This window comes from Zootoca vivipara, chromosome 4, assembly GCF_965207765.1.
Source record: "Zootoca vivipara chromosome 4, rZooViv2.hap1.1, whole genome shotgun sequence".
NCBI lineage: Eukaryota > Metazoa > Chordata > Lepidosauria > Squamata > Lacertidae > Zootoca > Zootoca vivipara.
The window spans coordinates 51,186,053-51,211,575 of NC_142587.1; the positions used below are offsets into that span (position 1 = coordinate 51,186,053).

Here is a 25,523-nt window from a genome sequence, read left to right on the forward strand (position 1 = left end):
TGGCTGGTATGCAGAAAGGCGCAATGCCTCATTGACTCAGAAGTATATTGAGTTCCTGACCCAGAAGCTTTCCACACCATGGGGTGGGGATTGGTTTCTATTAAAAAATAGTAATAATTCTGAAGGTTTTTAACACACTGAGCACAAAAATCCACACACATTTATAAAAAGATAATAAAAAGCAATATCAAAAAAGAAGAATAAAGAGAAAGAAGCTATAAAGTAGAATACTCATAATCCTTAAAAAACACAATTATATAAAAAAGAGAAAAAAGAACACAGGAAAAATGACAAAAATAATTGAAAAATAGATGAAAAGAACTCCCACCTCCCTGACTGTAATAACAATTATTCAAAGTGTTTAACATGTGCACTCTAAACCAGTTTCCCCCCCTCTGCAGGATGTAACTTTTCTCAAATTTCCCTCCCAAGCCATGTTTAATTTTTAGTCACTCAGACAGCCAATATGACTCTTCTAATGTCCTTCTAGTAATCCGAACAGATACCGGTATTTCTCCAGTTTCTATATAAAAGCTCTTATAAAGTTCTTTTAAAGCAGGCATGTCCAACAGGTAGATCGTGATCTACTGGTAGATCACTGGACATCTGTGGTAGATCACTGGCTTCCCCCAAAAGCAGCTCAACAACTTTTGCTCCCCTATTAAAAGCTCAACAACCTTGACCTGAACCCCCCCAAAAGGGGGTAGATCACTGCCAGTTTTTAACTCTGAGTAGATCGCACTCTATTGGGAGTTGGCTACCCCTGTTTTAAAGAGTTTCAGCAATCTCAGCCAAGTCACAGTCGAAAATTATTGCCGAATTTATTCATCCAATCTTCCTTCTTTGCGGTTCCTTTTCCTCCCCCTTAAATTCTTCCAATCTTTCATCATTTTGAAGAGACGTGTTTCTTATTTCCTCTGCCTGATCTGGCATCCCCTCCAAATCACTTTCCTCATAAGAGACCATAGCTTGAGTTGTATTGCAATTACCTGAACTGCCAACATCACCATCTGCAGGTTGTTCATTTCTCCCCACCACCTCAACAGAACCTTTCAGCCCTTCCACTGGTGAATGGTTTCTAGATGCACAAGTGGGCCCCCACCACCTTTTTTGCAGAGAAGGTGGGACAAAGAGAACATTTTCCTTCCTTCTCCAAACCGCACCTTCCTTTTTTTAATAAACGTTTTTATTAGAATTTCCAATTTAAACATCTAATCCATTTTCAAATTATACAAATATCAATTAAACAATTAATCCAAATCTTCTGCCGAATTATACAAATTTAAATTTCACTTCCCATACTTCAGACTCAGAAAGCCTAGACCTCTTATATTCACTGCTTTCTAATCAATCAAGTCCAGATCTTATCCCAATAGTCTATTAAAATCCTTCTGTCTTCAAGCCCCTGAGTTTTTCCGAGCAAGCGAGTTTGACCAAACCATATATACTTCTGTGTGAAATTATGCCTATGATTCCTATATAAATTAACATTGTCTCTTCGCACTCTGGTATCTTGCCAAGTCCATCCAAAAATCCAACGATCTTTCTCACAGCCAGCAGCAGCCAGCCGCAGCCATCTTAGAGCAGTCCCCATAAATCAAATCTTTCCTGTGATGTTTCCTCCAGATCGCCCCAGATCGCTACCATATAGCCTTTTCAGGGGGAGAGCTGCCAGATCAAACCTATAAACACACATCCAATGTCTTATTTATGGTTCTCTACCCCCTTTGACAAATATGTAGCTGCCTTTGTCTCCACTATAGCAGACTCTAATTTATAGCTGCGTCATAACTCAAAAGTTCCTTGACAAATTTCCAGCCGCTAATGAGATAGCTTCTCTTTAATGTCCACATCTTGAGGAATCTTTAGCCGCATTCCAAGCGAATCCACAAATACATACTTTGATTATTTATGTTTTCAATTCACAGAGTTTATATATTTAATACAACTATATTCAATAAATTTCCCACTTTCCCCTCTCGCTTGCTTTGTAAATATTGTTCACGGTTCTTCAGGCGGGAGTTTTGTTGAGTAGATTATGAAGCACAATAAAACAAAAATATAAAGTTCTCACTCCCCCCCTCAGTTCCGCTACATACCCTTTTCCAGCTCTTTATTCCTCTGTTATCTTTTGTTTTCTCAGTGGCTGAGTTTAGCAGAATAAATATCATTTCCTTGTCTGAAGCATGTCCATGACTTATACCCAATCTTTCTCTTGTCATGGAGCCCGTTTTCGCTCGTAGAGATGCCGTCTGGGGGATCAAGGCTCCCACGAGTGCTTTCCACCCAGAGCCCCCAGCTTCTCCCTCCTTCCAAAGTCGAAGCTGGTAGTGGGCAACTGCGGGTGAGACTGCATCTCCCCATACCCTGGGGAGACTTCGGGAGCCTCGTAAATCAGCCCGTGGGGGTCAGAGATGGAATTTTCAGCCATCTTCTACGGCACTCCAAACTGTACCTTCCTCTCATGGTTTACTTGGTTCATATGTAATGTGAAGCCAGCCTTTGATTTCTTTCCTACCTGGCCTACTGCAGGAAGGAACACAGCAGGAAATTTCTAGTAGAAACTGTTATGGAATACAATCTTACTCGGCTATGAGTGAAAGAAGAAGCAGCAGCAGCTGAGAATCAAGGGAAAGTGGCATCAGTATTCAAGTCAAAGAATTAGTTGCCAGATGTGAAATATATTGACTTCCCCCCAGCTCTCCAGGGCATTTCAGGATATAAACCTTTGTAAAACAATCTAATTTGTCATCATAAGATGCCCCTTGGGAGAAACACCAGTGTTAGAAACTCAGATATATAAGCTAGGCACCAAATGGTTCCTTAAACCAAAGTTACAGTCGCCAAAATGAAATGTCTAGTTGCAACTGGAGCCCCCAAAGATTTCTATCTGCTTGGCCTTTGTGCCCAGGTTCTCCCAATGTACAGCTAAAGGTTATAAAGGCTAAGAGTGCAACATCTGGGACAATACAGCTTGCTGGCAATAAGTTTTAGAGAGCAGGGTTTTGATAGGGTGGCTCCCCATCCCTCATTCTCCTCTCTAAGTGGTTTTCTGGGAATATTAGTTGCTGACTAGGAGTCCACAACCTCTGCATGACTCCAGAGTGCAAACATGGAAGTAGCAGCAACATGTTCTTACTAACATCAGTTGAAGGATTGTGAAAGAAAATCCATGACCAGATTTACTAAAACAATATATCTCTTATGAGACATTCTATGGGTTCCCCATCAAAAGCAATATTCTGGCACTACCAGATTCAGGAGCAGGAGTAGGAGCAGGACTATAATCAACATGGCTCTAAGAATTTTGAGTTGGAATGTTACCGGTTTGAACTCCCGGCCTAAAAGGAACCGGATTCACCATGTACTTTTAAAACAGAAATTAGATGTGATTTGTGTGGCAATACACGAGGTCTCCCCGGAAGGAATAAAAACACAGGACACATAGCTTAAGGTTAATGGGTCGAATAGGCCACAACTTTATTGATTACGGAAGAAGAGAGGTATTGGCATAGGCATTGGATCTAACCGACTATATCTGACTCCAGCCCGCTCTGCTGGCAGTCTGTGAAGGGTTAACCACCGTTGGATGGGTCCTGCGATGCACATCAACTAGGTACCCATCCTGGGGCCACCATTCGGGGTCGTGCCCTCAGGCCCTCACCTTCCACGGTTTCGGACTTGGCAACGCCCCTTGGACTCCTTAAGGGAGTACCCCTCCGCATTTGGGGGAGGTGATGGCAGCAACCTCCCCCCCACACCTGGACCTTCACGAGATAATCCAATGCCTACCGCCAAACCTCAAGTTGTGACGATTGCCACGGGGTAGGCGAAAACCACCTGGCCTGAGCCAATTTGCCAGGTGGGAAAATTCCTACCCGGCCCCGAATACGGCGACCAATGAAGTTCGTAGGCAATGTCAGAGAAAAACCCTGCCTAAACGGGGGAGGTGGGTGGGAGAAAAAGGTGAGTCGAGTCCGAAGGCAAGAGGACGAGCTCCTGCCGCGGACTCACCTATATGGGGAAGCCACGCCCTCCCGGTGCGCCCCGATTGGACGCACCGCAGGCGTGCCGCGGCAGGAAAACGACCAATGGGCTGGGGGGAATGCTAACCATTCCCCCCCCCCATGTGGAGGTCACGTGTGCCCACAACATCTCCTCCCCTTCGAGCCGGGAAGAGATTTTGTTTACAAGAGACACATGTGATGAGAGCATACGGGTTTTTTGTATGCCACAACAGAATTGTATTAACAAGGAATTGGAAAAGTGAAGATATACCTACGGTGGACAACTGGCAGATGAAGCTGATAGAATTCATGGAACTGTCTGAGCTGACTGGGAGACTCCGGGACCAGGGGGAAGAATCGGTGGAAGAAGATTGGAAGAAATTTAAAGTTTATTTAGAGAAGAATTGTAAGATTAGCAGTATTTAGCTACAGATTTGGAAGTAAAAGGAGGTTGTAGGAGAGTGTTAGTTAAGCGTATAATGTATTAAGATTTAGATAAGTGTTACTATGGTATTGAATTTTTAAGATTTAATCAGAATAGATTTATATTTTAAGATAAGTATTAGGGATTATTGTATTGATAAGGTATTAAGAGTATTAATAGGTTTAAATAATTATTAAAAAGATTGGAATCAAGATTTGGAAAGTATTAAGGAAATGATATATAGAAACATAGTTGGGAGGGAATGGAGGAAGTCGACAAAGATATGTCATATAAGATTTGGAATATTTTTGTTTTTTGTTGTAATGTTGACATTTTGTTACGTTGTGTATGTATTGTGTGTTTTTTGTTGTTCTGTTTTTTTATGTTGTATTGTTGAAAAAAATCAATTTATTTTTTTTAAAAAGCAATATTCTGTAAAGGGCATAATATTACTTTGGGGTGGAACTGTTCGTCCTCCTCAGTTGTAGCTACATGCGCTTGTTTTCCACCTGATGCATCATCACAGTGCAAACACAATAAAAGTGTTCTTGCCACTCCCTTTAGACTGGTTTTTTAAGCCGGAAACAAAAGAAGCGAAAGGATATTAGAGTTGCCCCTCAGGCTTAATGTGATAGGAAACCCAGCCCCTGCAGGCAGGTTGGGCTTCACAGTGTAAGCAGCAGGTAAGGTCATATTGTGTCAAAGACTTGAGTGAGCTTCAAGCACTCTTTGCTATGCTTCTGTCCAATTTGAACAATAAGCTTGCATCTATAGTCAGCTGTTATTACCTCCTCAAATCACTCTGGGAGAAAATCATTGTAGCTTTAAGGAGATTCTTCTGTCAGTGCAAGCATTTTAGGTTGCCAGACGGAACAATCTACTGCTGCTCTGGTGGTTCCCTGACCTGTTCTGAGCCCATTTCAGGGGCTCGACTAGGCACACAGTAGACTTAAGTCACTCCTGGCTGCTACAGCAAGACCAATATTCCCACCCACTCACCCGCAGATAAAAATGAAACAAACACTCTCACCCCTCTCCCTAGCCCAAAAGTCAGCCATGCCAACCCTGGAATTTTATCTCCCTCCACTCAGATGCCTTGACTCAAGGCCAGGTGAAGGTGCATTTTCCAGGGATGATATGGCAACTCATCTCTTGCAAGGAGACGAGCAGCAAATGGAAAGCAGGGAGAAATGGCAAAAGTTTTCCTACTCTGCAGTCCCAGCTGCTGCACCTCTCCTGCTGTTGTCGAGGGTCTAGAAAAGCTGAAAACCACCCATTCTGGCAAACTAAGAAGTCATTATGCATAAGAGACAATATATCTTTCTAGCTGTTGCCATATTTTCGTGTGTATAGCTGTAACTTAATAAAAATTTACCCATGATTTTAACTTGCTTAGATCACTGCCTGGCAGTTGGAAGGTAGCTCCAGAAACAAACAGGGTAGTCGATCCCTGATGAAAGGTGCTGAGGGCATGTTTTAAACTGTCTCACAAAAAAATTCCTATAACTGAGGGGAGGAAATCACATGGTGTCTATGGCACACAGTGTATTTCTTCACTTGAAGCTGATATACCAGCTATGGTCCTTTGCAGGCAGAAACAGTGTGGCCATAACTTTGGTTACAAACACCTCGGGTTACGTTTTTAACCCAGAAGTGAATGTTCTGAGCTCTCGGAGGCCTCGCTGGAGCCAAGCCCGGACATCCGCGGGGCCTGCAGAGGCTCTGCGACTGGGCTCCAGCAGCAAGAGCACTCCAAGGCCTCCGCGAATGCCCAGAGGCAGGCCCAGACATCCTCAGGATGCCCAGCAGGTCGCATCCCAGCTCCAAAGTTAGGTAAGGAACACTTACCTAATGAAGACCAAGAGCAGTGAAGCTGTTAAGAAAACAAATAGGAGGCTGGGACGAAAAGCCATTTACCAACCCTTGCCCCACCCCCAGCTGTAGCAAGATGGGTGGCATCTAGCCAAGTAAGCCCACCTACCCTATGGGAGGGGGGAGTGGAAGATTTTGGGATTTGTTTATGTGAGTCTGCCCTGTGCCTATGTCTCTGCTTTGCTCCTTCGTTTGGGGGGCTCTGCCTTCTCCCATTGTTTTGGGGATCGTGTGGAGCCCAGTTCAGCTACTGGTTGATTGCAAAAATGGATAAAACAATGACTATCATCAGTGCCTGTAAGAAAAAAAATAAATTTTTTTTTAATCTACAATACTGTCTTATTTTATAGTACAGTACATCGGTAGTATATCGATAGTACATCGATGTATAGTATAGTACAGGTGGCGCTGTGGTTAAACCACTGAGCCTAGGGCTTGCTGATCAGAAGGTCGGCGGTTCGAATCCCTGTGACGGGGTGAGCTCCCGTTGCTCGGTCCCAGCTCCTGCCAACCTAGCAGTTTGAAAGCACGTCAAAATGCAAGTAGATAAATAGGAACCGCTACAGCGGGAAAGTAAACGGCGTTTCCGTGCGCTGCTCTGGTTTGCCAGAAGCGGCTTTGTCATGCTGGCCACATGACCTGGAAGCTATACCAATAATGCGAGATGAGCGTGCAACCCCAGAGTCGGTCACGACTGGACCTAATGGTCAGGGGTTTACCTTACATCGATTATTGAAAGGGACGTGGGTGGCGCTGTGGGTTAAACCACTGAGCCTAGGGCTTGCTGATCAGAAGGTCGGCGGTTCGAATCCCCGTGATGGGGTGAGCTCCCGTTGCTCGGTCCCAGCTCCTGCAAACCTAGCAGTTCGAAAGCACGTCAAAGTGCAAGTAGATAAATAGGTACCGCTACAGCGGGAAGGTAAACGGCGTTTCCGTGCGCTGCTCTGGTTTGCCAGAAGCGGCTTTGTCATGCTGGCCACATGACCTGGAAGCTGTACGTCGGCTCCCTCGGCCAATAATAATGCAAGATGAGCGCCGCAACCCCAGAGTCGGTCATGACTGGGCCTAATAGTCAGGGGTCCCTTTACCTTGATTATTGCCTTCATTTTATGGATCAATGGTCTCGTTAGACAGTAAAATTCACCTTAAATTGCTGTTTTAGGGGGTGTTTTTCATCGTCTGGAATGGATCAATCTACTTTTCCATTACTTTCAATGGGAAAGTACGCTTCAGGTTAAGAACACTTCACGTTAAGAACGGACTTCCGGAACCAATTAAGTACTTAACCTGAGGTACCACTGTACATAGTTTTACTTTGGTTTGGAGTTATTCACAGTAACCCCCAGATAGATATTGAAATGCACTAGATATACAGCTACCTTTGAAAACTCTCATGAAACTCTAGGACTTGGTACTCAGAGCCGGCCCTACGTGCAGGCTGGGTGGCGCAGGGCACCATGGCGCCGGCCCGCCAGGAGGGCGCCGCGAGCTGCGGCCACCCGCTGGCCGACCGGTCCACCGCGCAGCTGCGCCTGCCCGCCCGCCTGCCGCGCCTGTTCCACCGGCGCTGCGCGCGGCGCCCACCGCACTGGGAAACGGGGTGGGAGGGCGCTGGAGGGATCCGGCGGGCGCTGGAGGGATCCGGTGCACCACGGCACCGGGGGCGCTAAAGACGGCGCTGTTGGTACTCTAAACTATAGATAATAACTATAGATAACTATAATACAGCAGTTGTAGTTGGACTGACTGGGACCAACCTGCAAGGAACATCTGGTACTGGGACCCGTTTAAGGTGCTGGTTCTAACATATAAGGCCCCAAACAGCTCAGGACAAAGTTATTTGAAAGGCCACCTTATCCTCTAAATACCCAAGTAGATCACTGTGTTTTGTGAGAGCGTTTCTCCTGCGAGTTCCAAATACAGTATCTCAGAAACCCACTCCACAATAACTCAGAGAAGGGATTTTATGTGGCTACCCTTGTTCTGTAAAATAGCATTCCTATCAAGATGCACACAAAGTGCAAGATCTAACGAGACAAGTTGCTGTGCTCACTAGAACTGCCTCCTGAATCAATCTTGTTTCTTGGACTTTAAAGAAGAAATGATGCGGCTATGTGAGGAAATAGGAGACTCTTGAGAGTCCCATGGACTGCATGAAGATCAAACCTATCCATTCTGAAGGAAATCAGCCTTGAGCGCTCACTGGAAGGACAGATCGTGAAGCTGAGGCTCCAATACTTTGGCCACCTCATGAGAAGAGAAGATTCCCTGGAAAAGACCCTGATGTTGGGAAAGATGGAGGGCAAAAGGAGAAGGGGACGACAGAGAACAAGATGGTTGGACAGTGTTCTCGAAGCTACCAACATGAGTCTGACCAAACTGCAGGAGGCAGTGCAAGACAGGAGTGCCTGGCGTGCTCTGGTCCATGGGGTCACGTAGAGTCGGACACGACTAAACAACAACAATGTGAGGAAATGATGATGATGATGATCATCATCATCATATGTTTGGAACAGGATTGTATTAAATTAGGTTTGATTTGTAACAATTTGGAAAATTAATAACAATTTGAAAAAAAGGAAAGAAAGATGCATATCTTCACCACAGCCAGAGCATACCATTTGCCAGGCAAAAGCAACACTACTCAAGCCCTGCCTTGGCTGACTCCTCCCCTCGGGGTGCTGAAAAGCGAAAGCTAAAAATCAGACCAGTTCCACCTCTCCCGCGCTTCCTTCTTCCAAACTCACACGATCACAGTATTGTGTGCGCCCCCCTTTTCACTCAGAACCCCGCCCCCCGCCCCGAGGGCACAAAAGGAGCAGGCAATGTTTACAACGCGCGTGGCCAGGTTTCAGATGTCTGGAGCCTGCAGCTTTGCAAAAAGATCGCTAAAACTAGGTAAGAGAACCAAACTCCTGCGCCTTTAGGGAGATGCACGGGAGACTTTGCCTCTCCCGCAATGATGGGATAGCCCACCAGCGGCTGCCACGATCCCTTCTTTTTTTGCACAATTCTCAGGAGGCAACTTGGAAGAGCAGAAAGGGGTCTCCCTAAAGAGAAGCCTCCGAGCCCTTCAGCTCCGCGCTGCTGAGAGAGCAAACGGGACAGAAACCGGGGAGGAGGATCCCGCAGCCCAGAAAAATCGCACATTCCACTTCCCAGAGAGGATTTGCAACCGGGCGCCCCGACAGCGCGAAAGGCAATAACTTGAGCATCTCCACCCGTCGCGGGTAAGGCGCCTACGCGACGACGCTCCAAATCTCGCCTCTGCCCCGCAAGCCACATAAACGCAACCTGTCACAGCACCCTGCGGAAAAAACCGCCGCCTTCCCTCCGCCCGCTCTCACCGCACTCAGAGGAATCCCGCTCTCCTTTAGCGACGACGCCATCTTAGCTGCTCCGGTACAAAAGCCGCTGCCGCAAAGAAGCTTCCTTTTTCCCAGGCCCCTCTTCTTCAGTGCAAGTTATTTCCGGGGAGGAGACTGGGCGGAGCTGCAAAATCAACAAATCATGTTTTCCCTTCGCTTTCCTTCTGCAGCTAGCGCTGTGTTTATATCGCTCAACCGACAACGTCACGGATCGACGGGTGCCGCTTGCACGGCCTTTCGGGTCCACTGTTTACTTCTTCGGCTTCCCTGCTCTGCACGTGTGTACGCAGGTGCAGAGAGCGGGGAGTTCAAGTTGAAGGCATGATTATGCAGCGACAGTTTTTCATAGCGGTCAGGGTGGGCTGGTACTTCTCTGGAACGGAGCCTGTGTAAAAAGAGATAAAGGTGGACTGTTAAACAGAAAGTTTCGCCTTCCGTATTTATTTAGAGAGATTTACAAGCTTCAAGAGCCCTCGAAGCGATCGATGTACTGATTTCGGTTTGATGAGGCCCTAAGCTACTGAAGGTAATGGGGCCCTTTATATGTCCAGCTGTCCTTTGTCATCAACAAATTGTCACTTATTTGTGTTGAATATATGCTGTATGGTAATTTATGGACCTAACAGGTATCTAAAGCCGTTTGCACATAACAAAATATGTATTTTATCAAAGTATATGTTGAACTGAAATACAATTAAGGAGAAGAGGTATATTAATAGTGAAATACAATTAAGAAGAAGTATATTAATAGTGAAGTAATTATTAAGTTCTAACTTAAAATGATTGGGGGCCCATTACTTACATCATAGGAGCCCACAAAACACTGTTGCTATATGTAGGTTTTATTTTATTTGTTTTTATCTTATATTTTGGAAATGTACATCCAGGTTTTTTCCCTTTACATTTTTGGGTCCCCCCAAGAAAGTGGGGCCCTAAGCTATAGCTTGTTTAGCTTATACGTAAATCCAGCACTGAGTCTGTAGGTGTATTATAGAATTGTAGAGTTGGAAGAGACCAGTGCAGCTAAGATCCACGCCTCTAAAAAAACAATTCACATAAAATAATTATCATTATCACAGCTAAAATCAGTACCTTTTAAAAATGGACATAAGTAACCAAAATCAACATCTTAAAAAGCAGAGACATCACCTTGCCTACAAAGGTCCGTATAGTTAAAGCTATGGTTTTCCCAGTAGTGATGTATGGAAGTGAGAGCTGGACCATAAAGAAGGTTGATCGCCGAAGAATTGATGCTTTTGAATTATGGTGCTGGAGGAGACTCTTGAGAGTCCCATGGACTGCAAGAAGATCAAACCTATCCATTCTGAAGGAAATCAGCCCTGAGTGCTCCCTGGAAGGACAGATCGTGAAGCTGAGGCTCCAATACTTTGGCCACCTCATGAGAAGAGAAGAATCCTTGGAAAAGACCCTGATGTTGGGAAAGATGGAGGGCACTAGGAGAAGGGGACGACAGAGGACAAGATGGTTGGACAGTGTTCTCAAAGCTACGAACATGAGTTTGACCAAACTGCGGGAGGCAGTGGAAGACAGGAGTGCCTGGCGTGCTATGGTCCATGGGGTCACGAAGAGTTAGACACGACTGAACAACTAAACAACAACAACAAGCCATACCTTTAAGTACATACCCCCTGCCAAGAATTATGGTAATTGTAGTTTAGCCCTCTCGGAGCCATAATACCCAGCACTCTTTGCAGACTCTAAATTTAAAGCACTTTTATGCCCCTTTAAGGGCCATGGAGAATCCTGGGAACTGTAGTTTGTTAAGGTGCAATTCTCGGCACCCATAGCAGAATGCAGTTCCCAGAATTCTCCATGACTGTTACAACAAATGGTATAATAGTGCTTTATCTCTATTGTGTGGGTGATAGGTAAGGAAATGTTGCTTTCTAATGTTCCTGGATTTGAGGGTTGTTTTGAAAAAGACTGAGAGACTGTGGCAACCAGAATCAATTTCTTTCTATCTAGCCTTTCCTTTAAAACAAAAACAAAAAACTCTCTTATGCATATGCCACACTGCTTAAATTACTCAGTCCCTGCTGTTCTTGAAGCAACTGCAGTCTTAGTCTTGCTCATGTCTCATTATTATTTGCTGAAACAGACTACACCTCTGAGCTTTGCATCACATCCTCTCAGCCCCCACTTCTTGAATTAGGAATAACAACCACTAATGTTTGGGGAAATAAAAAAGATTTTAAATTAATATTTTGCAAATCTTTTTGATGCGTAGTGTTCATAGGTTAAAATGTTGCCAGTACTGTAAATTTAGAACGGGCTAGCTTGGAGCAGGAATGTGCTAGCAGGAATGTGCTAGAGAAGTTAGTCGTACCTCAGGTTACGACCACCTCGGTTTGCGAACAGTTCGGGTTACGAACTGCGCAAACCTGGAAGTGTTTTCGCCGCGCGCGCGCATAAGCTGCGCGCGCGCGATCGCGCGTTTTGCGCATGCACAAAATGGCGGCGCCCATCGCGCTCGGTTTGCGAACTATTCGGGTTACGAACTGCGATCCGGAACGGATCGCGTTCGTATTCCGAGGTATTACTGTACATTACAACCTCTTTTCTTAAAACAACATGTTAACATAAAAAAATGCTCAGAGAATTTTGGGTGTTGTAGTTTGGCAAGGTGCTGTGACTTACTGAAAGCATTTCCTAAATTCCCCAATTACAGTTCCCGGGTTTCCTTGAATGTATGGACTCAAACCAGTTTCTGATGCAGATAAGCCTTACAGCCTTTGCACAACAGATGAATTCCGCAAAAGATTCCTGGGAATGGTAGTTTACCCCTCACAGAACTACAGTTCTGAGCACCCTTAAACTACAGTTCCCATGATTATTATTTTTTAGCCAGGGGAAATGTTCTTTAAATGTATGGTGTGTACACAGCCTGTGTACATGGAACCTGTAAATCAGTGGCCTTAATTCTGAACAAAAAATAAATAAATTCTTCCAGTAGCACCTTAGAGACCAACTAAGTTTGTCAAATGCCAACAGTGCCCTTCAGCGCTCTATATTGGACAAAGAGGCCAAACCCTATGCCAAAGGATAAATGGACATAAATCTGACATCAGGAATCACAAGACAGAGAAACCAGTAGGAAAACATTTCAATCTCCCAGGACATTCTATACAAGATCTCAAAGTAACTGTCTTATTACAAAAGAATTTCAGAAATAGACTGGAAAGAGAAGTTGCTGAACTTCAACTTATCAACAAACTTAAAACCATGGAGAGACCTGGTCTGAATAAAGACATTAGATTCTTATCTCATTATACATGATAAAGCTATCTTTAGCCATCTCACCCCTTGTTTTTTCCTGTAAGACCAACCGCAGTCGTTAACAGGCCGTGAGTTTCCACACCTATCAGTTAATCACCCATTCCCACCACCCTTCTGAGTAATACCCCTCCTCACCCTCTCACTATATATAAAGGTCTGGTGACTTCTGTTTCAGTGTATCTGAAGAAGTGTGCATGCACACGAAAGCTCAAATCAATGACAAACTTAGTTGGTCTCTAAGGAATTTTTTGTTGTTGTTTTGACTATGCCAGACCAACACGGCTACCCACCTGTAACTTATTTCTGAAGACATGTATAAGATTGTACTATCAGACATAGCACATGTTTTTCACGTGTCTTCCTTAAGTGATCCTTAAGTACCCATTGTATGTACTTCCATGCAATGTATGCTCTAACATACAAAGTGGGCACAAGGAATCACTGCTGCACATAGATGTGGTGTAGTAACCGGCTGAAGACAGTCCATATTAAGTGTATGCTGCATGTGCATTTAGTGGGTACTTTAAACTGTAGCTCTTCCATGATCCTTAATAGAGGAATGCGTGTGAAAATAATAGCATGCTGCACCTTGTCTGAACAGAGTCCGACATTATGTATGCATGCAGCAGTTTCCTGCAACTGGCCACTGGACATTTCAGAGAGAGAGAGAGAGAGAGAGACAGAGAGAGCTCATGTCTTGATATCCTTTTGTGCATAGCTTTGCCTCCTAAGACATGGCTAGTAGGATTGTATGGAAGGGTCTTTTCCATTGTAGGTACTTAATTCTAGCAACTGTGTCTGCCTGAAAAATCCCTAATCTCCAATTCAAATTTTCACTCTTCCTCCTCCTTCCCAACGCTTACCTTCTCCCGTTCCCACTGGATTTGCTGCTCCCTAATTCCCCTAGTCCTACCTATATCTTATTGTCATTAAGCTAAAGAATGTGTAATTGAAATAATTACATATTTTCTCTTGCTTCCATTTCCCCCTTCCATTTCCCTGGCTATTTTAAACCGGGAGCCCCTTGGGGTAGGGGGAACCTAGCGATCTAGCATACCTGTTGCCTTTTTGTAAAGTGCTATGCACACAGACGGTACTTTATTAATATAATGGTGATAATGTAATGGTGGCGAAAAACTTAATGCATTGAAATGTACAATAGGAACACAGCATTAACAACAACAGGCAGCAGCTAAAAACATGCAGCAAAGTAAGACACGTTGTGATAACACATGCCTCAGAAAACAAATCCTCTGCACCTAAAGGGTAGTGAGTGATGAATGCCAGTTGTTAAATACACACAACACAGAATTAATTCAAACAACCATTTGCGACTGGCATAATAAGGCTCTCTTTGTTACTTTTGCTCTAGTTTTGAGGCGCTGGACCTGAGCTGGGCCAGAACAATCCTAGCCATGCTGAGGCACCTCACCAGCACTGGACAGAAACGAGGCTCTTGATCAAAGTCTGGAAAACTCCATTTTAGCTATGCAGCTTCCATTTTAGTAGAATGCAATGTTTAGAACATCTATGCCGCTCAAGCATGCACCACCTAGTGGAGTAGGCAAACGGCTTTGTAGCTTGAAACTAATAAGGCAAACACTATTCTGATTGGCTAAAGAAATACCACCAATTTTCATTGGTTGAGCTTTATTGAATATGCATTAGGAAACATAGGAACTTGTTAGTCATTGGCTAGGGGGAAGCTAATGGGTTGGGCAGGGGGCTGATTCTTGCTTTTACTGAGAGTATAAGAATTGTATGCAGCTGGCACAAATAATGCATTTGCCTCAATTCCTAAATGCACCCAACTTGCTTTGTCTGACAAAACAACTTGAATATAAAACCTTTTTGTTAAAAGAATATTGCTGCCTGACTTTCATTTCTGGTCTGTCTCACTGGAGTCCTGGAACTTGCCTTACATTTCAAAAAGGGTATACAGTCATACCTCGACATCCGAGCGCTTCGACTTCTGAAGGTTTCGACTCTCATACCTGCACAGGTAAAAACCTGTTTTTACACAAACAAAAACAGTGCCCTCCACCTCCTCCCTCCCCATGGAGACTAGCTCACACCCCACAGACCCCACCTTCACGAGATACGCCGGCCATGGAGATCCATCCGCCAACCCTCTGGGTAGGCCGGGCCACACCATCCCAGAGGTGTGGAAGACATTATCGGACACACCCGACACCAGCATCCTCGCCTCCTTGCCAAGAAGACCATTCCCTCTCACACTCCCTCACCGCCTGACAGACCCTGACAGCAGACAGTAGCCCCTCCTCCTCCTCGGGAACAAGCTCCCTGAGACGCTGATGCACCGCCCAACAACCCCGACGCCAACACAGCCGGAGCAAGCCCGCTTCCTCTGACGGTGACTCAACACCCGACAGGCCCCGACACCACCACAGTCGCCTTCTCAGAAGCAAGGCCGCTTCCTCTGACAGTGACTCAGCACCCGACAGACCCCGACACCACCACAACCGCGTCATCGGGACCAAGGCCTCTCCCTCACACGCTACTGCACCGCCCCACAACCCCGACGCCAACACCCCCCCCTCGGAAGCAAGACCTCTTCCTCTGACGGTGCCACAACACCCCCCAGGCCCCGACTCCACCGCTGAAAACCTCCCAAGCAACAGACGCTCCCTCCCCGACCCAACCTCCACACCCCAAAAAACCCACACCCATCCCCAAGGGAGCCAGGCCGATCCGGGAAACATTTCTACCTTCCCGAGACCCAGACCGCCCCGGGAGACACTACCATCAACACAACTACAACTCTTCCACTCCACACAGGACTGTAAAGTTAAGAGACGATATCTCTACTTCTACCTACAGAAGTTTCCAACTTCAGAAAATGACCCCCCACCCCCCCACCCCCATTAAACCCCCCCAGCCATCCTTGACTACCTACATTTCACACACACCCTCTAAAACTTTACTCTATCCCACGTCTCCCCACTAATCCCCCACCTCGGTCCCCTAACCTCCAACCCCCCCCACACCAATAATTCCCACCTCGGGATCCCTAACCACCTCCATTTTAACATTACTCTTCGACACCAACCGCCTTCCATAACTTTACGCCACCCCACATTAACCCACTAACCCCAAACCCCCACAAAGAGGAAAAAACCTCAAGACCCCTGACCACCTCCATTTTACACTGAATATCCAACAACACTCCTCCTCAAAAACTTTCCAACATCCCATCTTCCCCAATACCCTCTCTACCTAATACACCCCTACTAATGTATTTTGCTATTTGTTGGAAGCCGCCCAGAGTGGTGAGGGAAACCCAGCCAGATGGGCAGGGTATAAATAAATAAATAAATAAATAAATAAATAAATAAATTCCACGAATACATATTGCTTCTCCCCATTTTTCTGACTCCCCCCATTTCATTTTCTTTCTTCTACAATTCCTATCTTTTTTACTTCTTCACATCAACAATCTAATTATTCAGGTAAGTCGCAACATATGGGACCTCGACTACATACACTCATCCCACACACCACACCCAAACACATAACTCCCACCGCCATACACCTAACCACCTCCATCTTCCCCTGACTCACAAACACCAACCACTCTCCATAACTTCCTCCAATAACACCTTACAACAAAAACCCAACACACCCCCAAACAAAAAACTCCAACATTCCCACCCATAAACACCTACATTTTCCCATTAAGGTGAAACCCCCCCTACACAACTTTACAGTTAACCCACTTCCCCCACTCACCCACACCAAACAACTCACACTTCAACACCCCTTACCACCTCCATATTACCCTGACTCTAAAACAACAACCACCCTCCATAACTTAAAAAAAACCTAACCTCCACACTACACTATACGTCTAACACACCCCTACTTATCTTAAACAAATAATTAACCTTTCTTTCTCTTCTCTTATATTTCCACATTTTAAATACCACCATGACAACTACGACTCAAAAGACCTACAACAACATCCGCCTCTTCAAACAACAACTATCTAAGAGACACTTCACCTACCACAATACCTTCAACAACGCCGTCCAATGACTACCTGGAAGACACTTCAACATAGCTGTCAAGTTCTCCCTTTTTAAAAGGGAAATTCCCTTATGCTGAATAGGATTCCTCACGAGAAAAGGAAAAACTTGACAACTATGCACTTCAACCACGCCAAAACCGTTAACACCCACCTCCAAATAGACCACTCCACACTACCACCACACACATCCCAAGAATAAACACTAACCCCAACAACAACCACTCCACCATTGACGACAAACCCAATAAATACATAAAGACATAACAAACTTTCAAATACCAACTATCTTATTCCTTCCTTCCTCATTTCAAACACAACACCACAGCAACGTGTGGCAGGGCCAGCTAGTTGTAAGATAGAAAGGGAAGGACCCTGGAAAAGACCCTGATGTTGGGAAAGATGGAGGGCACAAGGAGAAGGGGACGACAGAGGACGAGATGGTTGGACAGTGTTCTCAAAGCCACCAACATGAGTCTGACCAATCTGCAGGAGGCAGTGGAAGACAGGAGTCCTTGGCATGCTCTGGTCCATGGGGCATGAAGAGTCGGGCACGACTAAATGACTGAACAACAACAAAAATAGAAATAGTACTGTTTGAATAGGGTTGAAAAGAGTTAATCATAAATCTAATTGAGGAAACCTATGAAACACAAACACTACCTCAAGAGATGAGCAGTGAAAACGGAAAAGGGTAGAAAATAATTCATATCAATCATGCTGCAGAGGTATCTATTTGGTATCATGATTTCTGTATAAAATACAAGCTTGTGCACCTAGACAGAAACCAAAAGGAAGATCAACATGTACTTTGCCTTTAAAGGTGTATGTTAAGATACCGACTGAAACTCAGCTCCTTGCATGAGGAGGAAGTTTGCTGTACTGTATTTTAATCCTCAAACTATGCATTACTCATAAGTGTTTTATGTCTAACATAAAATAGAAAAGTTAAGAAATGAGGTCTCCAAAGTCTTTGCTCTAAACTTCAAGAAGAGGAGGAGGAGTTTGGATTTGATATCCCGCTTTATCACTACCCTAAGGAATGTTAAAGCGGCTAACATTCTCCTTTCCCTTCCTTCTCCACAACAAACACTCTGTGAGGTGAGTGGGGCTGAGAGACTTCAAAGAAGTGTGACTAGCCCAAGGTCACCCAGCAGCTGCATTTGGAGGAGAGGGGACACGAACCCGGTTCACCAGATTACGAGTATCACTCTTAACCACTACACCACACTGGGTCTCACTGCAAGCAATTACAGTGGTACCTCTGGTTACGAACTTAATTCGTTCCGGAGTTCCGTTCTTAAGCTGAAACCTTCATAACTTGAGGCATGCTTTCGCTAATGGGGCCTCCCGCTGTGCTTGTGCCTCCGGCGTGCAATTTCCGTTCACATTCTGGGGCAAAGTTTGCAACCAGGAGCAGCTACTTCTGGGTTAGTGGAGCTCATAACCTGAAGCGTTTGTAACCAGAATCTCACACTCGTGCACAGACTGCTGAATCTAGCCTTGCCATTATACCCACTGCTGCACGTACACACATTTCTTAGAGAAAGGGAGTGTGCATGAGTCATGCTTTTTAGGCTGTGACTATTATAAACACTCAGTGCAGCTGGGTTTTCCTCTAAACAGACTTCAGACATGGGGGATGGGCTTTTTGAGGCATGGCCCAAGCACTTAGTTGCAGTTTCACCCATTTTTCCAAAATGGCTGGTAGCAGTGTGCTGTGCAGGGGGTGAGTGTTGGAATCTGGGATCACCAAGGATGGGTTCATGACGACCGATAATGTGCATTTTTAATCAGACATGGTCCATTGTTAAGTATTCTAGCTTACAACCACAGGGTGTAGAACAGGGGTCAGCAAACTTTTTCAGCAGGGGGCTGGTCCAGCGTCCCTCATACATTGTGGGAGGGGGCAGACTATATTTTTTTGGGGGGCCCGCAAAGAGGCCTGAAGATGCTTCGCTTCACCTGTCCCAGTTGTCATCCCAATAGCCACAGTTGGGCTTCTCCAGCCAGGCAGGCACCGTGGTGAGGTAGGAGGCTGTGTTGGCTGGCGAAGACAGAAGCAGACAGAGGTAGGGGAACTGGGGCATCGCCGGAGCTTTTACCCACCACCTGCTGCTGCTGCTTCCTGAGAGGCACCGTGGAGAAGACAGAGCCACCCGCCAACCCGCAAGCGGCGGCTGCAGTCACCGCAACAACCCGCCTGAACACTGAAGGGCAGACTGGGGAGGGAGGAGGAGCAGGAGGAAAACGCAGCAGCAGCACTGCCCTGCTGAGGCGGGCAGGTGGGGCGAGTTGACTCCTGCCATTGACGGTGCCTGGCGTGGGACAAGATTGTTCCATCCCTGAGGAGAAAAGCACTGCCGGGAGAGGGAGAGGGAGGGAGAAGGAAAGAATGCACCCGCTGGCAATCCACGCAGTGATTCCCAAACAGTCTACGGGCTGGATCTAGAAGGCAATTGGGCCTGATCCGGTCTGTGGGCCTTAGTTTGCCGACTCATGGTTTAGAATATCTTCTAGAGGTGTAACATCTAATAAATTATGAAGGGTTTATATTAATAAATTGTCTGCACAAATGTACATTTCTTTAATTCTGTTATCAGTTTTCTGGCCTGACTTTGAGAAACAGCAATCCATATGCGCGAACAGGCTAAATTTTTCAAAGAGATCTCAGAATGCACTTCCAGGTGCTTTTAGATGAGACTATAAATTTGTAATTACCCAGGGAACGCCACAATAAAGCAATGAGGATTTATGTCAGGTCATGAGTCACAATGTAATAACCAGGAAACGAAACTTTTTTAGTAAGAGTACACACCCTCTTTAGTCACACATTAGCTTGTATCTGGATTGAGTCCCACTTCCCAGTATCGGCACCATGGACAGAAAGCAAATGAACAGATGTACACCATATTAGATACAGCAGATATATTGTTAGAGTGTGGTTCATCTCACCAGGAGGTTGTTGCCCCGGAGCTGGTTTAATTGATTTCCCTTCCATTGATTCCAAAAGGAGGCAGACTGTTTAAAGGGGAACACGCTGCAGGACACCCCTACCTTTTGGCCTGCCAGCATGACCCCTCACTTTTTCTTCCTTGTCTGAAACGAAACTGGACTTATAAGCTCAGTGCTGACCTTCAAATAATTATTTAGACTTTAGCCTGATATCAGGTAATCGTACTGAGCTATAAAACAGCAAATACAAAAATATACTTCCTCTCCCCATTTAACCCAAGATATGTGGTGTTTGCTAACACTGGCAAAGGACAATTATTTTGAGAATCTTTGTTTTACAACTTGACTATTTTGTTATTTTACTGTTTTGTTGTTTATTTGGATTTACTGTTATTTAGAAAGGTGGAATGCAAGGACTAGAAATAAATAAAACTGCAAAATACAAGGAAAATTAACAGGAAAAGGAACAAGCTTTTGATGTTTCAAGAGGTATTTCAACACAATGTTTAATATGAAAGTTACATTCAATTACACAGTACAACTTTACACAGCAGCCATTCTCTCACTTACTAAATTAGACTCTTCTTTGGCAATACATTTTAAATACCACGAATGTCTCCTCAGTTTTTTTAGTACTTTGAGGATGTTTTCTAAAGTGTACCAACTACAAAATCCATAATTTTAAAGTAGTAGTAATATCCATTAAAGCAACAATCAAATTGGCATTTTCTTCCTTTTATATCAGTAGTAGGAAAACAAGTGTCAGTAGCAATATGAAAAATTATTCCCCAAATAAGCAAATACAAATATTTAAATCAATTTAACTAATGCAGCCATAAGTTATGAACAGTAACTCAGAAATGTTATAGTGGACTAGAGAATCACAAATCTTATCTCCGTGTTATTATTCCTATTCCCAAAATGGAATTATTTTTGCACAACAAGATGTGGGAAACTGGCCCTGAAGAAACAAAGGCAGGATGCTGTTTGTAAAGTTGAACCTGCAGTATGTGATATTCAGTAGACATCAAGCAACAACACTTCTGGTAGACAGGTTGATGCAATTTTCTAGAAAATTAAGAAAATGTTTAAATGGCATGAACTGATAAATACCGTAGGATAGTCCTCAGATGGTTTCAAAGAAAGGGGAGAAGAATGAAAGTAAAAGAAAACTTAGTGAGAGATGTAATCTTGACTGGTACAGTAAGTTACTAACAAAATGCAAAGTATCTACCTACTTCTGTGGGATGAAATTGGAACTTGGTGTGAACTTTATTGTGAAATATCTGATATTAGCTGCACTTCACAGTAGTAGTAACAGGAGCAGAAAGAATGGACTACACAGAGAATTCCTTGTCATAAAACTAGTGTTGCAAATGAAGACTTTTCTGTTTCCCTGAGTGTTGACAACATTTGCTTAAAGTTTTGAAATTGTTTTAAAACTCCAATGAACGTGTAATTTTAGAGCGGCATGGTATCCTTTAAAATGGATACACCACCTTCATACCTGTAATAAAGCAACTTATGAAATTAATTTACATTCAGATGAATTTAATTTCACATTCATAATGAAGGTTTAGCTTAGAAGCATAATTTCATCATCACTTTATAAAATATATTAACAAGCGAATGCCAATTTTAGTCCCTTTAACATAATTACAAGAAAGCATGTAATGCATGTATCGGCATTTTATTTAGTATCAAAATGAATTCAGAAACCCCGTTATTACGGTAATTGGCAGGTAGATAAGAACACACAAATAGTTTACTATATAAAATGTTGAAAGAATGTTGTCAGAAACCTTTGTACTATACACCACGTGTTTTTGGTACTGGTGGGCAGTTTTCTAAAAAGCGACAACATTGAAATAAAAAAGGAAAACACCTCTTGGCTTTAATTATTCAAATCTAAGTGTTCCACATAAATATTGCACACACACACACAAAACTTGCAGCACAATTCATCCATATACAAGTACTTTTAAGCCCCATTGATTTCAGTGAAGAGATTTAAATAGATTTAAAAAAAATTCCTAGTGAAGGAAATGGGGAAAAAAGTGCTCAAGTTTGGCTGGATTCTGCCCACTCTGGTTTTTTTTTTAGGAAGTGAAGGTGCTAGATATATCAATATTGTGGGGAAAAGGAAATACATGCTAAAGAAATAGTATTATTTACATCAACAGTTATAAAAATAGGAAAGCATAATATCCAATACATTTAAAGAACAGGCTAGCAATTATGTTTATGCAAAGTTCTTGTTTTAACACTTTTTTCCAGTTGAAGCTAGAATGACACCCATATAGCCAATACCCCTCCACAAATCCCATTCTGTTTGTGCATTACAAATGCTGTGCCAGAAAGATGGCAGAACCAAAACCTTCTAACTCAAATTAAATCACAACAAAAGCAGTTGTTTCCAGTCTTTTGCAACACTTTAAAAGAGGAAATATTTATCTGCACAGATGTTTTAGTGCAACACTGTAAAGTATTTGCTTAGAAACTTAAGTACCTCTAACGCTACATTTTATTATATATACATGCCTTTCAAGAATTGTGCAGTCACTATGCACACAATTTTTAATGTTTCTCTCTTTTTTAATTAAAAAAAGATTTTCTTATTTTCTTATGTTTTTCTAGGTTTAAATATAATTCAGCAATAACTCAGCAAACTACAGAAGACAATGACTTTAAAACCAGTCAAATAAATTTCCAAGAATTTTTCCCCTTCTTAGTTGTATATATCCTATGCAAACATATCCTTGTAACCTAAAATCTTATGAATATTTACCAAAAAGCAATTTCCGTTAAGATCAGCAAGGCCTATTCTATATGGTTGTAGGCTTAGGCTGTAAAGGCTGTAAAGGCTACGGCAGAAGGATCACAGATATTTTGTTAGAAAATATTTGTTAACAGATATTCATATAGCATGCTATTTTGTTTGCATCTGCTTACTACAGAGATGTTCAGAGGCAAGACTAAAATAACTTCAGAAGAGTGTTCCCATCTGCCAATAAGTCTGTTGTAAATATTCCAAGTTAATAGCTTGATCCTGTCTTGTTCAGATTGATGTGCTATCTATTGCCTTCATTACATGTGCTATCTATTGCCTTCATTACATTACATTGCCTTCATTACATGTGCGCATTATAATGCTAATTTGCTTCCACAAAACCTGAGGCAACATGCTACATATCAACAATACACAGAACAGGTGAAAGATTACATCAGTAGGAAAAAAACAAACAAGTAAAATATGTCAACATTAAAATGTTTCATTCTCATATTTACATTTTTTCAATACGGTTGGAACTGAGTGACAATTACAACCTTTGTATAATGCAAGTACTTTAAAGCATATTAACTTTCCATATTTTCTATAAAGTCATGTTCCACACACTCTTCCAGTAGCTTCAGTGTCCTTGTTCCACTGCCATTTGGATAGTCCAGTTTGAAATCCTTTGAGCTATGTGTATTCAGTGCCTTGCTGCTTTCAGTTTTGAAAGCACAGCTTAGAATCCTGAAGAATGGCATTAACTGTGTGATGCTTGAGATAGAACGAAGGTCCAAAAGAGGGAAGCTATAGTGCTTTGTTGCTCTCTCATTGGTAGTTTGATCCTGTAAGAACATAAAAAAATAAAGTTGCAAATACACATTTACAGTACAGGAATTTTTGTTTAGTACTGTATATAAACTGAAACATGTATTGAATACTGGGATTTTTATTTTTATTCGTTTTTAACATTGTACAATTAGTTTATTTTACCAAACCTTAGAGAGCAGGTTTTTCAATTCCAACAATTTCAACCGCTTTCCCTTTTTAGACCACAGTCATACCTTGGTTTTCGAATAGCTTAGTTCTCAAACGTTTTGGCTCCCGAACGCTGCAAACCTGGAAGTGACTGTTTCAGTTTGCGAACTATTTTTGGAAGCTGAACATCCAATGGGGCTTCTGCGGCTTCCAATTGGCTGAAGGAGCAAAAAAGTGGCTTCTGGCGCTGACCACCATGGTGATCAGCTGTGCCCATGCCAGTGGAGTCACTTTGTGCGGCTAAGGATGATATTGGAGTAATTAACCTCGCAAAACTCCCCCAGGGCTGAGGGACACTAGCTTCACCCGCCAATCGTCCAATACCTGCCACCCGTTCCAAAGGAATGTGGGGTGCAGGGGGCGCTGTAACTGACAACTCTCCAAAGCCAACGCCACGAGTGGAAGTACTCATGTTTTTTAAGATGATATTTGGACTTAATTAACAGGTATGCTCCGAATTAGGGGAGATAAGACAACGTGCCAGCTGAATCAGTCTCTGAGGGCTAAGGTTTTGATCTAGAGAAGGACTTATGTCGCAACTGGAATGGTATGTTGGGAGGGATGAGCCTCCTTTTAAAAAATCTCTCGATATATTTTATATTTGCTGTTTTATTCGGCAAATCTCCCCTGAAGTGATAAATGATTTGAAAATGCAACCGGGATTGACTAGATTTATCAGGTTTTTGGGAAGAATCTGCTCATTAACAGTTGGAATGAAATTACAGGACAAAATCTTGGATATCTGCCTGGGGTTAATGGCGGGATGCCAGACTTCTTTGTCTTGGAGTGATGCACTGAAAATTACCCTTGTGTGCAGAAACGAAACCAACGGCGTTGCTGAGACTTTTGGATGACAACAGGAAGAATTAAGAAGCTCAGAAAACATTCTACACAGAACAACACAGGATTAACCCTCTTACTAAATTAACGGATGGACTATTAAAAGGCAAAAGAAAGTTGTCGGATCAGTGACTGACAAAATAAAAGAAGGATTAACACTGGAATTATATTATTTGGACTAAGTTCTATTGCAGGTCATTAGATCATTATGCCCCGAACCTCAGAGCATGGGAAACCACACAAAGTTATGTGATTTGGTATTGGGTAATTAGTTGTTTTATTTGGATTATATTGTAATTTTGAATTGTATTAATGTGGCCTATTGGATTGTAAAAATGGAAAATTAATAAAAATTAATAAAAATATTATTTAAAAAAGAACAACAATTGGCTGAAAGAGCTTCCTGCAGCCAATCAGAAGCCATGCTTTGGTTTTGGAAGTAAAATGGACTTCCGGAACTGATTCCGTTCGACTTCCAAGGTACGACTGTACTCCCCCCCTTTTTTTTACAATGCTTGGGCATGGATTATGCTAGTTGCACCATATGCTAGGCCACTATTCTGACTTAGAAGGCTTATTTATATTGTCAAGGAAGAAGCATGATACAAATACACTATATAAAAATATAATCTGGACAGTCAGGATGTTTAGGTTTCAAAATGTAGCTAGGTAATCCTTCTAAACAAACTATGAAATCATTAGAACTATGAAAACCAACTGAAATTTAGACTTTACCCCATATTTCCGCTTTATTAAGTCCACAATTCTAACAACATGTGGTTTGCATTCCTGATGATTTTCCATTAGATCTGAGGATGTCATGCTGTAAGCCTGTGTGTCCACCTCTGGAACAAAGGCCCACCTGTACCTGGAAACAAAAGCATTTTGATATAAGGAAACATACACA

The 25,523-nt window shown here is 43.2% G+C and overlaps 2 protein-coding genes and 1 long non-coding RNA gene across 5 annotated transcripts in view; 1 reads left to right on the top strand and 2 right to left on the bottom strand.

The window, feature by feature from the left end:
• MORC3 (MORC family CW-type zinc finger 3) overlaps positions 1 to 9,784 on the bottom strand; it is a 30,759-nt gene extending 20,975 nt beyond the window's left edge. For both annotated transcript variants that reach the window (XM_035116018.3, XM_088668753.1), the window contains exon 1: positions 9,651 to 9,784. In XM_035116018.3, coding sequence (XP_034971909.1) covers positions 9,651 to 9,692 — 42 coding nt within the window. In that variant the 5' untranslated portion in view covers positions 9,693 to 9,784. The remainder of the gene's footprint in view (positions 1 to 9,650) is intronic.
• Positions 9,785 to 9,938: 154 nt separating this feature from the next.
• Positions 9,939 to 14,831, top strand: LOC148685945 (uncharacterized). The gene is made up of 2 exons (XR_015949782.1): positions 9,939 to 10,197; positions 14,341 to 14,831. It is a non-coding gene; the product is annotated as an uncharacterized LOC148685945 (long non-coding RNA).
• Positions 14,832 to 20,440: 5,609 nt separating this feature from the next.
• Positions 20,441 to 25,523, bottom strand: part of DOP1B (DOP1 leucine zipper like protein B) — a 63,695-nt gene continuing 58,612 nt past the window's right edge. For both annotated transcript variants that reach the window (XM_035116017.3, XM_060273581.2), the window contains exons 36-37: positions 25,352 to 25,484; positions 20,441 to 23,583 (exon numbers count right to left, since the gene is read on the bottom strand). In XM_035116017.3, the coding sequence (XP_034971908.1) occupies positions 23,326 to 23,583; positions 25,352 to 25,484 (391 nt within the window). In that variant the 3' untranslated portion in view covers positions 20,441 to 23,325. The remainder of the gene's footprint in view (positions 23,584 to 25,351; positions 25,485 to 25,523) is intronic.